The 15280-nt window shown below is 42.0% G+C and overlaps 1 protein-coding gene across 2 annotated transcripts in view; it reads left to right on the plus strand.

Annotated features, from left to right (window-relative positions):
- FRAS1 (Fraser extracellular matrix complex subunit 1) overlaps nucleotides 1-15280 on the plus strand; it is a 596246-nt gene that overhangs the window by 291600 nt on the left and 289366 nt on the right. For both annotated transcript variants that reach the window (XM_056568808.1, XM_056568807.1), the window contains exons 16-17: nucleotides 4903-5043; nucleotides 10193-10333. In XM_056568808.1, the coding sequence (XP_056424783.1) occupies nucleotides 4903-5043; nucleotides 10193-10333 (282 nt within the window). The remainder of the gene's footprint in view (nucleotides 1-4902; nucleotides 5044-10192; nucleotides 10334-15280) is intronic.

Here is a 15280-nt window from a genome sequence, read left to right on the forward strand (position 1 = left end):
CTATACATTGTAGATGATTAAGGGCCTTAAAGGGGTTATCCAGGAAAAACTTTTTTTTTTATATATATATGTCAACTGGCTCCAGAAAGTTAAACAGATTTGTAAATGATTTCTATTAAAAAAAAATCTTAATCCTTTCAGTACTTATGAGCTACTGAAATCGAGTTGTTCTTTTCTTTCTAAGTGCTCTCTGATGACACCTGTCTCGGGAACTGTCCAGAGTAGAATCAAATCCCCATAGCAAACCTCTTCTACTCCCGAGTGATGTTCCCGAGTCAAGCAGAGATGTCAGCAGAGAGCACTGTTGCCAGACAGAAAAAAACGACTTCGGCAGCTGATAATTATTGGAAGGATTAAGATTTTTTTAATAGAAGTAATTTACCAATTTTTTAACTTTCTGGAGCCAGTTTTTCCCTGGAATACCCCTTTAAGGGGATTATCCGCCCCTATTCAGCTTATTATATAAGATGTCTGATCCCAACGGCCGGAACCTCTGCCATCTCCGGGCTGGCACAGTGTCGTTCCAATCACTGAAGCTTGGGGCTTCTGTGTTCATCATAAAACATCCCCTCCAATCATGTCTATGGGAGGGGGTGTGATGTCTATGTACTAGTTCAGTGCTCGTAACATCTGCCTTGAGATTGGGGAGGGTCCCAGTGGCTGGACCCAGCGGTCAGACATCTTATCAACTATCCTTTGGATAGGAGTTAAGATGCATAGGGGTGGAGTACCCATTTAAAGGGAACCTATGACAATGAAAATGCAGTTCAAACTAAAGGCAGCAGCTTACAGACCAGGAAGAGCTGATTTTAATATAATATGCATTTGTGTTTGAAAAGATTTAGTATAAATTGTATTTTACGTACTTGTAAGTTACGTCGCATCTCGATAATTTTTAAAGCTCAAATCTGCTGCAATCGTATCTGTGCACGGACAGGCACAAAACAGGCACAGACGCAATCACTCCTATGGCCAGCACGGACTGGATTGTCATCAGTTAGTGAAGACGATCGGGTCATTTTCCAAGCACTTTCGGACTGAAAGTAGTAGCAGATAAAATTAGCTGACAATGATCAATTCAATGCCGTCCGTCCTCCCGGAGTCATCTTCTCTGGTCTGCCTTCCAGCAGACCAGAGAAGTAGATCGGTGATAATACTGATCAGTGCTATGCCTATGCATAGCAATGAACAGTATAAGCAATCTAATGATAGCTATAGATAGTCCCTTATGGGGACATAAAAAAGTGTAAAATAAATGTGTAAAGAGTTTTAATAATATTTGAAAAAGCCCCTCCCCAATAAAAATGTAAATCACCCCTTTTCCTCATTTTACTAAAACTCATAGTATGAGCTCCCAGCAGGAGAAAGTGGGCATTCCCCAGCAGGCGCAACGTCACTGACGCCTGTGAGACCTGTGCCTCGCCATGTCCAGCACGCACTTCCGGAGTTTGGTGTCCTGCCAGGCTGGAAGGACCAGACTAACTGTTTGACTTGCGCAGGAAACAGAACAGAGCCACCTAATCGGCATTTTTTCAATCACATTAAAAACATATAAAGCTTGAGAATTTTAACAGCAAGTAAATAGCAAAACGTCTTATAATTACATCATGAACAATATATTAAAGGGGTATTCCAGGAATTTTTTTTTATTTGACTATGTTACAGGGGCTGTAAAGTTAGTGTAGTTCATAATATAATGTCTGTTCCTGTGTGTGACGGTTTTCTCACAATTCTTATGTAATTTTCACCCCAATTATTTTTAACAGCATACAAAATTACTGTTGTCTCAGATTTTTCCCAGGTTGCAATGCAGCCAAGACCTGACTAGTCAGCCGATGACAGGGAGCCTGTCTGCTTCAATGGGTGGAGCGATCGCTTGGTGGGGGAGAAATCAATCTGCAACTAATGCAACAGCTGTAGGCACCCTGATTGAAAACCACAGGTCTTTGAATGGATGCAGCTCAATTATGTTGAATGGGTGGGGTGGCTGATGTGTGGGAGGGAGGAAAATGGAATTGTGGGATTTGTAGTAAATAAAAGAAAAGTCAAACAGGAAATACTAGTTCACAAAAAGCTAGCCACAGTGTTATGGTAATCTCATAACATAGCCATTTAGTGCCAAGACAAGCGCAGATCCTTCCTAAGCATGTCCATTACTGCCTGCCAGGTACGTACTAAAATCACCTTATGGTGGATAACCCCTTTAAGTGTTTAGTTTGTGATAAACATGTTTGTTATCGCCACGTACATAAATGTTCGAACTATGAAAATATAATTTTAATGATCCTGTACTGGGAACTGCATAAACGTAAAAAATAAAATAAAATCAAAATTACAGCTTTTTGGCCACCTCACATCCCAGAAAAATGAAATAAAAAGTGATCAAAAAAGTCACATCTATGCAAAATTGGTACTGATAAACTAAAGGCACAAAAAAATGAGCCCTTGTATGGAAATATGAGAGAGTTAGGCCCCTTTAACACTATACCTTCTTCCATTTTTCAAGATCTGTTATATGTTCCGTTATGAAAACCCTGTAAAATCGGCCCTTAGACGGCCGTTACAAAATCCCATTTTAGTCTATGGAATATTTACACTATTCGTTTTAACCCATCATAGCCGTTATTAATAACAGACGTTATTTTGTGACAGGAGAAAGTAACTGGAGAAATAGTGCATGCACTTTTTCTTCCATTCTTTCTCCCATCACAAAATAACGTCCATTATTAACGGGTTATGATGGGTTAAAATGTATAATGTATTTTTTTAGGTAGTACAATAATAGTAAAGCGTGTAAACTTGTGTGTCATTTTAATCGTGTTGACCCACAGAATAAAGAGAACATGTCATTTTTACCGTAAACTGCACTGAGTAAAAGCAAAACTCTCCAAAATTAGCAAAATCGTGTTTTCTTTTTCAATATGCCCACAAAATAATCTTTTTATTTTGTTACGTCGTACATTTTAGGGTGGAATAAAAGGTGTCATTACAAAGTAAAATTGGTCACGCAAAAAACAAGCCATCATGTGGGTCTGTGAATGGAAAAATAAAAAAAGTTATGAATTTTAGAAGGGGGGAAAAAGGGAAAATGCTAAAATTAAGCTGGCTATATCCTTTAGGCCAAAATGGGCTGTGTCCTTTAAGGGGTTAATACCAAACAACTAAAAAAAAATATCGGGAGATTTATCAAAACTTGTGCAGATGAACAGTTGCCCGTAGCAACCAATCAGATCTCTTCATTCATTTTTCAGAGGCCTTTTTAGAAATTAAAGAAACAATCTGTTTGGTTGCTATGGGCAACTGGTCAAGTTTTCCTCTGCACGTGTTTTGATAAATCTCTCCATTCATATTTATAGTGTCTGGCAAAAGTTGGGAGATAAAAAAAAATACTGGACTGGCTAGATTTTAAAAGAGTAGTCCGGCGCGCACTTTTTTCATTTTATCCCGTCCGGGCTGCAAAATAAAACACACTTTCTCTTACCTGCCAACAAGCCCCCGGAGCTCCGGTACAGGTGTTCGGTCCCCGGGCTGAATTCTTCTTACTTCCTGTTAGCCTGGCACGTCACACGGAGCTTCAGCCTATCACTGGCCGAGGCGGGGCATCACTGCGGCCGGTGATAGGCTGAAGCTCCGTGTGACGTGCCGGGCTAACAGGAAGTAAGAAGAATACAGCCCGGGGACCGAACACCTGTACCGGTGCTCCGGGGGCTCGTTGGCATGTAAGAGAAAGTGTGTTTTCTTTTATTTTGCATTTTATTTTTACTCCTAAAACTGGATACACGTTGGATATGTGTCAGCTGAAACCACAGATTTTTTGCGGGATTGGCTGACCATCTATTTGCAGACAGACTTCCTAATTCTTTCTCTGACAGCAGGTGTCAGGGGAAAAGGATCGGGCAAGTTTTGACTATGCTTCCAATAACAGTCCATAAAACATAAGTTTCTCCAGCTTTATGCGCATTAAACAAATCAGTGATCATTTGACTTCCATCAGTTCCTATCTGCCGGACTGTTTTATTGGTAGTAGAGGTGCCCATACACAATAGATGTAACTCTGTTGATCCTAGCATAGTCCTCAATGTTATCAGAATGTCAAAGCATGTCGGATTTCAATATGTCTGATCCTTTAATCCCATGGGATTATTTGATCCCATGGCTCTCCATATTAAAATAAACATGCATGCTTGGCAGAGTATGCACGTTATGGAACACTCAGGTGAAATTGCTGATGACCAAAGGAATGTTTATCTCTTTGTCTTCTACTAGACAAGTCTTAATAATTCTCAGGCATGTTGAAGTCAAAGTAATGTATAGCATTCATGTTATTTTTAAATAATCTAAATTGGATGTATGCATGTGAACAATCCTCTAAGCAATCCTATGTATCTATGTTTGTTCATTTAACATGCATACACCTATGTTACCATAATATTTTTGTGTGTAAAGTGCATAAACTTATAATGGTCAGATTTGCACTTAAATCTTAGCTAGCCTTATTGTTAAGTTATTGTTCAGCCAGTATTGTCAAACAGCCTAATCTTCCCCTTTTATTGTAACATTTTATTAACTGATCACCTTTTTAAAATATGCAATTTCTTTTTACTGTGAAAGGTATTTGTCCTTTTTGAAAACACAGAAAATCGAGGGTTTGCAATTGCCATGACTCCATTTTATAGTGACCTAGCTCACTCCTCCTATTCCTCAGAATGGACATCTGCTTCACTGTTTCTTGGTGCCAAGTTCATACTGAGCTCCAAGTGCATAATGGCTTCCATATTTGGAAATGAAATACCATAGCTATATACAGTATTATGTATGAATTCAGTCAGCTGTCGTTGATTGGCATTATTTGAAACTTTTTTTATTGTTTCCTTTTTAATGTCCTCTGTCATTTTCTTTAAGATTGCGATCCATCATGCCAAACATGCTCTTCGGACAACAAAAGATGCTTAAGCTGTGCCAAAGGCAGCATCTTTCACTATGGCAGATGTGTGCTGCACTGTCCAGCGGGTTATTATGCTGACTCTGATGGATTGTGTATAGGTAGGAAATATTTTTGTCTTTGACCTATAGATTAACTATGGAAGTAACTGTCATTTTCCTTTTGTCAAATAAAAATAAATGTTAAAAGCATTAACAGGAATGTGTCATCATGAAGGGACCTATTGTTTAAATTAAGTTTTTATGCAAAATACACTGCTCAAAAAAAATAAAGGCAACACTTGTGACTTGTAACTCCAAGTCAATCACACTTCTGTGTAATCACACTGTCCACTCAGGAAGCAACACTGATTGACAATTTCACATGCTGTTGTGCAAATGGAACAGACAACAGGTGGAAATTATAGGCAATTAGCAAGACATTCACAATAAAGAAGTGGTTCTTCAGGTGGTGATCACAGACCACTCAGTTCCTATACTTCCTGGCTGATGTTTTGGTCACTTTTGAATTCTGGCGGTGCATTCGCTCTAGTGGTAGCATAAGACTGAGTCTACAACCCACACAAGTGGCTCAGGTAGTGCTACTCATCCAGGGTGGCACATCAATGCGAGCTGTGTCAATAAGGTTTGCTGTGTCTGTCAGCGTAGTGTCCAGAGCATGGAGGCGCTACCAGGAGACAGGCCAGTACATCAGAAGACGTGGAGGTGGCCGTAGGAGGGCAATAACCCAGGAGCAGGACCGCTACCTCCGCCTTTGTGCAAGGAGGAGCACTGCCAGAGCCCTGCAAAATGATCTCCAGCAGGCCACAAATGTGCACGTGTCCACTCAAACGGTCAGTAACAGACTCCATGAGGGTGGTATGAGGGCCCGACGTCCACAGGTGGGGATTGTGCTTAAAGTCCAACATTGTGCAGGACGTTTGGCATTTGCCAGAGAACACCAAGATTAGCATATTCGCCACTGGCGCCCTGTGCTCTTCCCAAATGAAAGCATGTTCACACTGAGCACATGTGACAGACGTAACAGAGTCTGCAGACGCCGTGGAGAATGGCTGCTGACTGCAACATCCTCCAGCATGACCGGTTTGGCGGTGGGTCAGTAATAGTGTAGGGTTGCATTTCTTTGGGGGGGGGGGGGGGCCCACACAGCCCTCCATGTGCTTCCCAGAGGTAGCCTGACTGCCATTAGGTACCGAAATTAGAGCAGCCCCCTTTTGAGACCATATGCTGGTGCGGTTGGCCCTGGGTTCCTCCTAATGCAAGACAATGCTAGACCTCAGGTGGCTGGAGTGTGTCAGCAATTCCTGCAAGAGGAAGGCAATGATGCTATGGACTGGCCCGCCCGTTCCCCAGACCTGAATCCGATTGAGCACATCTGGGACATCATGTCTCGCTCAATCCACACAAGCCACGTTGCACCACAGACTGTCCAGGTGTTGGCAGATGCTTTATTCCAGGTCTGGGAGGACATCCCTCAGGAGACAAACTGCCACCTCATCAGTAGCATGCCCAGAGTGTGACTCCATGGGTTGATAAATTTGATTTCCATTGATAATTTTTGTGTGATTTTGTTGTTAGCACATTCAATGTAAAGATGAAAGTATTTCATACAATTAGTTCATTCATTCAGATCTAGGATGTGTTATCTTAGGGTTTCCTTTATTTTTTTGAGCAGTGTATTTCTTAAGAATATTTTAGGATGTTTTTCGCCATTTTCCATTTTACTTCCTATAATGCAAAATAATCCTAGCAAAATAATTTTTCATTCTGCCACTAAGCATACTAATAAGCTATAACCTCTTGTTTCATAAATATCACTTTTATTTTAGCAGTCTACTTTGAATCACCACTGGCAGGATCACAATGCAAGATGACACTACTGTATTGTTAAGATCAGACCATTCACTGGTCAGAGCTTAGCCTTCCCCCACCCAATACAGTGATTTCTGCACAGTCTCTTTACAATTAGCACAAACAGGATTACAGTGAATGGTGAAACCATTATATAGTTAGATAGGATCAGGCCAATCACAATAGGTGATGTTCAAAGCTCAGCCTCCCCTCTCCCTGCACAATGATTTCTGCACAGGTCAAAGAACATGTCTAGAAGACCCTTCCATACAAAAGAATACAGTCAGCTCCAGTCCACCAGGCTTTCTGTAAAACAGATCTGTAAATTAATGTACCTTAAAAGCAATTTACACAAGATGGCTGCCCCCTAATAATGTACTTAATGTTTCATAAAAAGAATTTCAAACAAAGAGAAGAAACAACAGATAACAAAAACAAGTTTATCTAGCTCTTTTACTTTAATGTGAAATAAAAAAAAGTCCCATGACATTACAGAGGTCCCTCAATTTACGAACTACAAAAAAAAGTCCAAAAACAAATAATCCTGCAATCTTGCTATTGTATTCTGGCCACTAAGCATAATAATTAGCTGACACTTCCTTTCCTGTAGCAAAAACTTTTCAAGCCTTCTCCTTATCATCACAGGCAGGATTACAATGAAATGTGACTACATTATATCGATAAGATCGTATCAGGTCATTCCTGTTAGTTGATGGGCATAGCCTACCACACTTTTTGCACAATGACCTCTGTGCCTAGAAATCTCTCCCATAGAATTTAATGGGCTCTTGTAAAGCTAATCTCTAAATTGCTGTGCAGAAAGTTCAGGCAATATATTGCAAGCTATAGACTATTAAAAAATGATGAAGAACCTTTTGACAGTCTGTACTTAGTGATTCAGGAGCCATTTTTCTAATGAGAGTATATTGTATTATGTTATACAGTATCTTTCCTTACCTTTCCTAGCAATATTTTCTTCATGGTAAAACTCCCCACTCTACATTTCCAATTTAGCTTGTCAGTTATAGAATGAGTTACAATTTACTTTTATTTGCTCTTGAATAGTATAAGGGGATTACTCACAACTAACAAATATAACTTATAAAAAAAAGTTTTTACAGTGACAGTGTATTTGTCACCTCTGTATGAGGTAAGGAGATAGGAAAAGATAGGAAAGACTGTACCTTTGTTTACTGTGGCCTCAATTAATAAACTTATATTGCGGCTATTTTCTAAATCAGGCAAATGGTCTCATAGCCAGGTGGAGTTGCAGCGGTATGCCTTCTCCCTTCCCTTCCCTGCTCCCAGCATGGAGCCCTATACGTCAATCATACAGGTCAGGATGTAGAAGAGGTGTGCAGCTGCGGCCTTGCCTGCCTCCTGAATCATTCGGCTGAATTAAAAAAACGCATTATAGGTTTACATACTGCAGCCTCAGTAAATAAAGGTACAGTCTTTCCTATCTCCTCATGCCCCAATTGGTGGGGTCTGCAGCTCCCTACCTCGTACGGAGGTGACAGATGCACATTTACATTTTTTTTCTATGTTTAGAACTTTGTTATTAAATTCTCAATAACACCAAGGGTCCTTTTTGAGCACTTGTACATGTGGCCGCACTTTTCACGGCTGCTGTGGCTGCTAATGCTTGTGATTTACAGCTAAATTGTGGACAGCACCTGGATTTTCTACTGCTTAAATTGATGAGTCCAATGTGCCAACTGCAACTAAGGGATGCATGTGAAAGCCTCAGGCAGTACTGCTACATGTAAGAGCACCCTTATACAGTCAAATTATGCCTATTACAGGTGGTAATCAGCTATATAAAAGTTGACCGCACTTGTTGAAGGGACCATTTATACAGCCCAGTTGTTTGCAGTTCATCAGCAGCACAGACAATATATAGAACAGCCATTCATTTCCATTAATGGTAGCTACACATCCTGTGTAAACTGGGAGATATTATGCTGGTTAATGATGAGGTTTATGCCTGCACAATCATTTCAATCAGCCAACTAACAAGTGTTTGCTAGTTCATTAACTGATCACAGGGCCCTTAACATACAACACCCTGTAGTAGGAATTTTAGGGGGAATTTATCAAGAGTAGTGTAGGCAAACTTCTTTTAGTCCTATAATTTGTGTGGTGGAAACTGTGTACGTGCACATTAAATGGTGCAGGGCATGTGATAAGTACGGTGCTGGTGCACATTTTTACTTCACTTCACAGTACTGCACTTCATATGATGCCTCATCTACGACTTTTCCTATGACTTTTTAAATCGCACGTCAAAATTGTAAGCCAGGTCAGGGCCGGTGTAGATTTGCGACACATTGTGTGACAAATCGCTATGATGAATTCCTGACCACTTTAAAAAGATAACTAAACAATGGCATAGCTACACCACTTTAGAAAAGCTTTTAAAGCAAAAGTCTCAGTGAAAAGTCTCTAAACAGCAACTAAGACAAATTGTGCAACAAATTAACACCACAAAACATGGTAAATCCAATGACAAATTCCCTCATTGTGTCCTAATTTTGCCTTTTTGTGGACTTTTTGTAGCCTTTTAGTTTCTTGTGGTGGTATTTAGTTAAAACTAGACAGGATACAGGAATTAACATGTTAACATTCTGTATAACTAAAGAAATGGTATTCTATAGGCTGAGTGCAAACATCACTGGCTGCATTTTGATGTATCTCAGACAGACAGCCCATATTGGGATTATATAGTGGTATTATTTATCCTGCTAAATTGCAGATTTTCGAGGCATCTCAATTACAGTCAGCTTGTTATTTTTCTGGTGGAAAAGTGGCAAGAAGAAATCAAATCGGTAGAGATATGATTCTGAGTGACAAGCAATAAACAGCAGCTATTACCACTAATGTATTGTCATCTGTCACAATGTAAGTGACAATGTGCAGTTAGCAGAACGTCAAGTGTTACAGGAAAAGATTTTCTGTGTAGCACTTAATGTTCAAGCCTTGTAAATTTGTACATGATCTTCTTTAGGATACATGATGCTGTCTGGTTAATAATTAGATTTTTATGTCAACTTACTGAAAATATTTGTTATTTGGAACCCCTGTCAGTTTCATTTGGATATTGTATCTGGAAATGGATGTAGCCATTTTATAGAGAAAATCCCCGTATGTGGCAATTGTACTTGTATACTACTTTGCAGGTATATTACAAGGAATACCAGATACAAATCAGTTTCGAATGAACTGTCTTATAACCTAACCTGGCCCTTAACCTATCCATATATTGCAGATGTTTTTCATATTTTGGAATATTGCAAGTCTATGTATTTATAGCCTACAGTTAACATTTTTTTAATTTGTAGTTCACAGAAATGTTGTTTCATTCATGATGCATCTGTTTTTTCATTCTTTGTTTCCCCAGCTTGTCACAAAGATTGTGCATCATGTTCCGGACCACTAGCCAACCAGTGCACATCCTGCTCACCTCCGTTGGTCTTGCTGAAAGGACAATGCATCAGTAACTGTGGCATAGGATACTATATTGATGGAAATCATTGCAGTGGTATGTAATTCTTTTATGAATATATGTGTACATAAAGTAATAAGTGTATGTTTATGTAATTCAGCTGGATTTTTCTATAACATATGAGCCCAACTGCCTCACTCCAAGGTTTTGATGATTTGTTCTAAGATAGGTAAATGTCTTATGTCTTTATAGACAGCAGATTTCTGAAATTGACTAAAAGCTAATAAAAATTCCCAGAGCAACCAATCACAGTGTAACTTTTATAATGCCTATAATATTTATAAGGCACTTAATGGTGATTATATTGAGTTTTTCTTTTAGGCAGTGTGTTTTGTAACTTCTGTTCAGCAAATGTTTTTCACTTGTATAAAATAGCATCTCAAAGTGTTAATGCACTTTTCATAAACCTTTTCTTATTATTGCTTATAAAAATAGTTGCAGAGCTGCCCTTTAATTCATCATTTGACATCAGCAAAAACTGTTTAGAAATTTCTTAGAGACCACACTTTTATATAGAGAAATATACCCTGCAATGATCTGATCACTTTAAGCCCATCTTCTCTAACTCCCTATGAGCTGTTATTGCACGAGTAAGCCACATATGGCAGAACATTTCTGCAAGGAAATGTAGCATGGCACAAAGGCCAACGATGTAATATGTGGGCGAGGGGGATATACTAAAATGGAAGCGGCCCTAATAGACATCCATATGTCCTAGTAGGACAACCTCTTGGTTTCAGCTCTTAGATCTGTGACGGTCACAACAAGTTACTGAAATCATACTTTTATTCATGCAGATTACAGGTATTGCCATTAGAATCACTGCTGCAGAGTATCTATGTGGAAGCAGGGACACCATAAGGTGTAAAAATTGAAAAGGATAAAGAGATCTTTTATGTAATATTTAATGTAATTTGATGTGAAAATTTAATTTTTACATTACCTATTCTGGCGAGCATCGAGCTGGCGGTCCTCCCCCACGCGATATACCACCTGTTCCAACCCCTGCCTCTCAGTGCCCCCCTGATTATGAAAGTAGGAATGTTTCATTTAACCCCTTAAAGGAGAACTCTGGAATATAAAAATTGTCGCTCGTAGTACCGGCAGTAAAAAAATAAAGATGTACATATCTTCCTCTGCTCCCCGGGGGCCTTCGGTAACCGGCTCCGGTCTCCGCCGCAATCCACTTCCTGGTTGCCGGTGATCGGATGAATCATACTGCGCTCAGCCAATCACCAGCCGCATCGAAGTCAGACTCGGCCGGCAATAGGCTGAGCGGCAGTGTGAAAACACTTCAGGGCACAAAATTCTTCACTATACCGGCACTTGCGGCCGGGGCCAAAAACGTCACACTGCGGCTCAGCCTATCGCCGGCCGAGTCGGGACTTCACTGTGGCCGGTGATTGGCTGAGCGCAGTAAGACTCTCCGACCACCGGCAACCAGGAAGAGGATCAAGGTGAAGGCTGGAGCCGGTTGCCAAAGGCCCCGGGGGAGCGGAGGAAGGTATGTACATCTTTATTTTTTTACTGCCAGCACTATGGGCGACAATTTTTATATTCCGGAGTTCTCCTTTAACGACGCAGGACGTAAATGTACGTCCTGGTGAGCTGGTACTTAATGCACCAGGACGTACATTTACGTCCTATACATAACCGCGAGCATCAGAGCGATGCTCGGGTCATGCACGGCAGATCCCGGCTGCTGATAGCAGCCAGGGACCCGCCGGTAATGGCGGACATCCGCGATCGCGTGAATGTCCGCTATTAACCCCTCAGATGCTGTGATCAATACAGATCATGGCATCTGAGGCAGTGTGGTCGCTAAAATGCAATCCGATCATCCAGAACGGCAGACGGAGGTCCCCTGACCTGCCTCCGCTGCCTTCCATGGGTCTTCTGCTCTGGTCTAAGATCGAGCAGACCAGAGCAGAAGATGACCGATAACACTGGTCAGTGCTATGTCCTTTCCATAGCACTGAACAGTATTAGCAATCGAATATAAGTAAAAATAAATGTGAAAAACCCCTCACCTAATAAAAACGTAAATTATCCAATTTTCTCTATTTCACCCCCAAAAAAGTGTACATTTTTTTTTAAATTTCTATACATATTTGGTATCGTCACATGCGTAAATTTCCGATCTATTAAAATATAATGTTAATGATACCGTACAGTGAGCAGTGTTAACGTAAAAAAAGTCCAAAATTGCTGCTTTTTTTATAACCTTTTATTCGCAAATTTTTTTTATAAAAAATGTATAAAAGTTTTATATAAGCAAATATGGTTTTAATAAAAAGTACAGATCACGGTGCAAAATATGAGCCCTCATACCGCCACTTATACGGAGAAATGAAAAAGTTATAGGTCTTCAAATTAGGGGGATTTTAAATGTACTAATTTGGTTAAAAAGTTTGAGATTTTTTTTTCCCAGTGCAACAGTAATAGAAAAGTATGTTATCATGGGTATCATTTTGATCGTATTGACCCAAAGAATAAATAACACGTGTAATTTTTACCGTAAATTGTACGGCGTGAAAACATAACCTTCCAAAATTAGCTAAAATGCGTTTTTCTTTTTCATTTTCCCCACTCAAATAGTATTTTTTTGGTTGCGCCATACATTTTATGGTAAAATGAGTGATGGCATTACAACGGACAACTGGTCGTGCAAAAAACAAGCCCTCATGCTAGTCTGTGGATGAAGATATTAAATAGTTATGATTTTTTGAAGGCGAGGAGGAAAAAACGAAAACGTAAAAATAAAATTGTCCTTAAGTCCCAAATGGGCTGAGTCCTTAAGGAGTTACAGTTATGGTTCATTGCTATTGCTCCAACATGTTTCATTGGATTCTTTTAATAATTCCTGAAAAAATTACAACCCCTAAGATTAAAAGATGAATGTTGAAATCTCTATTGAAGATGTATGTTAGCTAGTGCTACCATCAAAAAAAAATGTGGCCAAGGCCTAGCAGCAACAATGTTACGCCGAGCGCTCCGGGTCCCCGCTCCTCCCCGGAGCGCTCGCTACACTCCTCTCACTGCAGCGCTCCGGTCGGTTCCACGGACCCGGGGCGCTGCGATACCGCCTCTGGCCGGGATGCGATTCGCGATGCGGGTAGCGCCCGCTCGCGATGCGCACCCCGGCTCCCGTACCTGACTCGCTCTCCGTCAGTTCTGTCCCGGCGCGCGCGGCCCCGCTCCCTAGGGCGCGCGCGCGCCGGGTCTTTGCGATTTAAAGGGCCACTGCGCCGCTGATTGGCGCAGTGGTTCCAATTAGTGTTTACACCTGTGCACTTCCCTATATCACCTCACTTCCCCTTCACTCCCTCGCCGGATCTTGTTGCCTTAGTGCCAGTGAAAGCGTTTCCTTGTGTGTTCCTAGCCTGTGTTCCAGACCTCCTGCCGTTGCCCCTGACTACGATCCTTGCTGCCTGCCCCGACCTTCTGCTACGTCCGACCTTGCTTCCGTCTACTCCCTTGTACCGCGCCTATCTTCAGCAGCCAGAGAGGTTGAGCCGTTGCTAGGGGATACGACCTGGTCACTACCGCCGCAGCAAGACCATCCCGCTTTGCGGCGGGCTCTGGTGAAAACCAGTAGTGACTTAGAACCGATCCTCTAGCACGGTCCACGCCAATCCCTCTCTGGCACAGAGGATCCACTACCTGCCAGCCGGCATCGTGACAGTAGATCCGGCCATGGATCCCGCTGAAGTTCCTCTGCCAGTTGTCGCTGACCTCACCACGGTGGTCGCCCAGCAGTCACAACAGATTGCGCAACAAGGCCAACAGCTGTCTCAACTGACTGTTATGCTACAACAGTTACTACCACAGCTCCAGCAACCATCTCCTCCGCCAGCTCCTGTACCTCCTCCGCAGCGAGTGGCCGCTTCTGGACTACGACTATCCTTGCCGGATAAATTTGATGGGGACTCTAAGCTTTGCCGTGGCTTCCTTTCCCAATGTTCATTACACTTGGAGATGATGTCGGACCAGTTCCCCACTGAAAGGTCTAAGGTGGCTTTCGTAGTCAGCCTGCTGTCTGGAAAAGCCCTGGCTTGGGCCACACCGCTCTGGGACCGCAATGACTCCGTCACTGCCTCTGTACACTCCTTCTTCTCGGAAATTCGAAGTGTCTTTGAGGAACCTGCCCGAGCCTCTTCTGCTGAAACTGCCCTGTTGAACCTGGTCCAGGGTAATTCTTCCGTTGGCGAGTATGCCGTACAATTCCGTACTCTTGCTTCTGAATTATCCTGGAACAATGAGGCCCTCTGCGCGACCTTTAAAAAAGGCCTATCCAGCAACATTAAAGATGTTCTGGCCGCACGAGAAATGCCTGCTAATCTTCATGAACTTATTCACCTAGCCACTCGCATTGACATGCGTTTTTCCGAAAGGCGTCAGGAGCTCCGCCAAGATATGGACTCTGTTCGCACGAGGCGTTTCTTCTCCTCGGCTCCTCTCTCCTCTGGTTCTCTGCAATCTGTTCCTGTGCCTCCCGCCGTGGAGGCTATGCAGGTTGACCGGTCTCGCCTGACATCTCAAGAGAGGACACGACGCCGCATGGAGAACCTCTGCCTGTACTGTGCTAGTACCGAACACTTCCTGAGGGATTGTCCTATCCGCCCTCCCCGCCTGGAAAGACGTACCCTGACTCCGCACAAAGGTGAGACAATCCTTGATGTCCACTCTGCTTCTCCACGTCTTACTGTGCCTGTGCGGATGTCTGCCTCTGCCTTCTCCTTCTCTTCTGTGGCCTTCTTGGACTCTGGATCTGCAGGAAATTTTATTTTGGCCTCTCTCGTCAACAGGTTCAACATCCCAGTGACCAGTCTCACCAGACCCCTTTACATCAATTGTATAAACAATGAAAGATTGGACTGTTCCATACGTTTCCGCACGGAGCCCCTTCTAATGAGCATCGGATCTCATCACGAGAGGATTGAACTTTTGGTCCTCCCCAATTGCACCTCGGAAATTCTCCTT

This window comes from Hyla sarda, chromosome 1 (genome assembly GCF_029499605.1).
Source record: "Hyla sarda isolate aHylSar1 chromosome 1, aHylSar1.hap1, whole genome shotgun sequence".
Taxonomy (NCBI): domain Eukaryota; kingdom Metazoa; phylum Chordata; class Amphibia; order Anura; family Hylidae; genus Hyla; species Hyla sarda.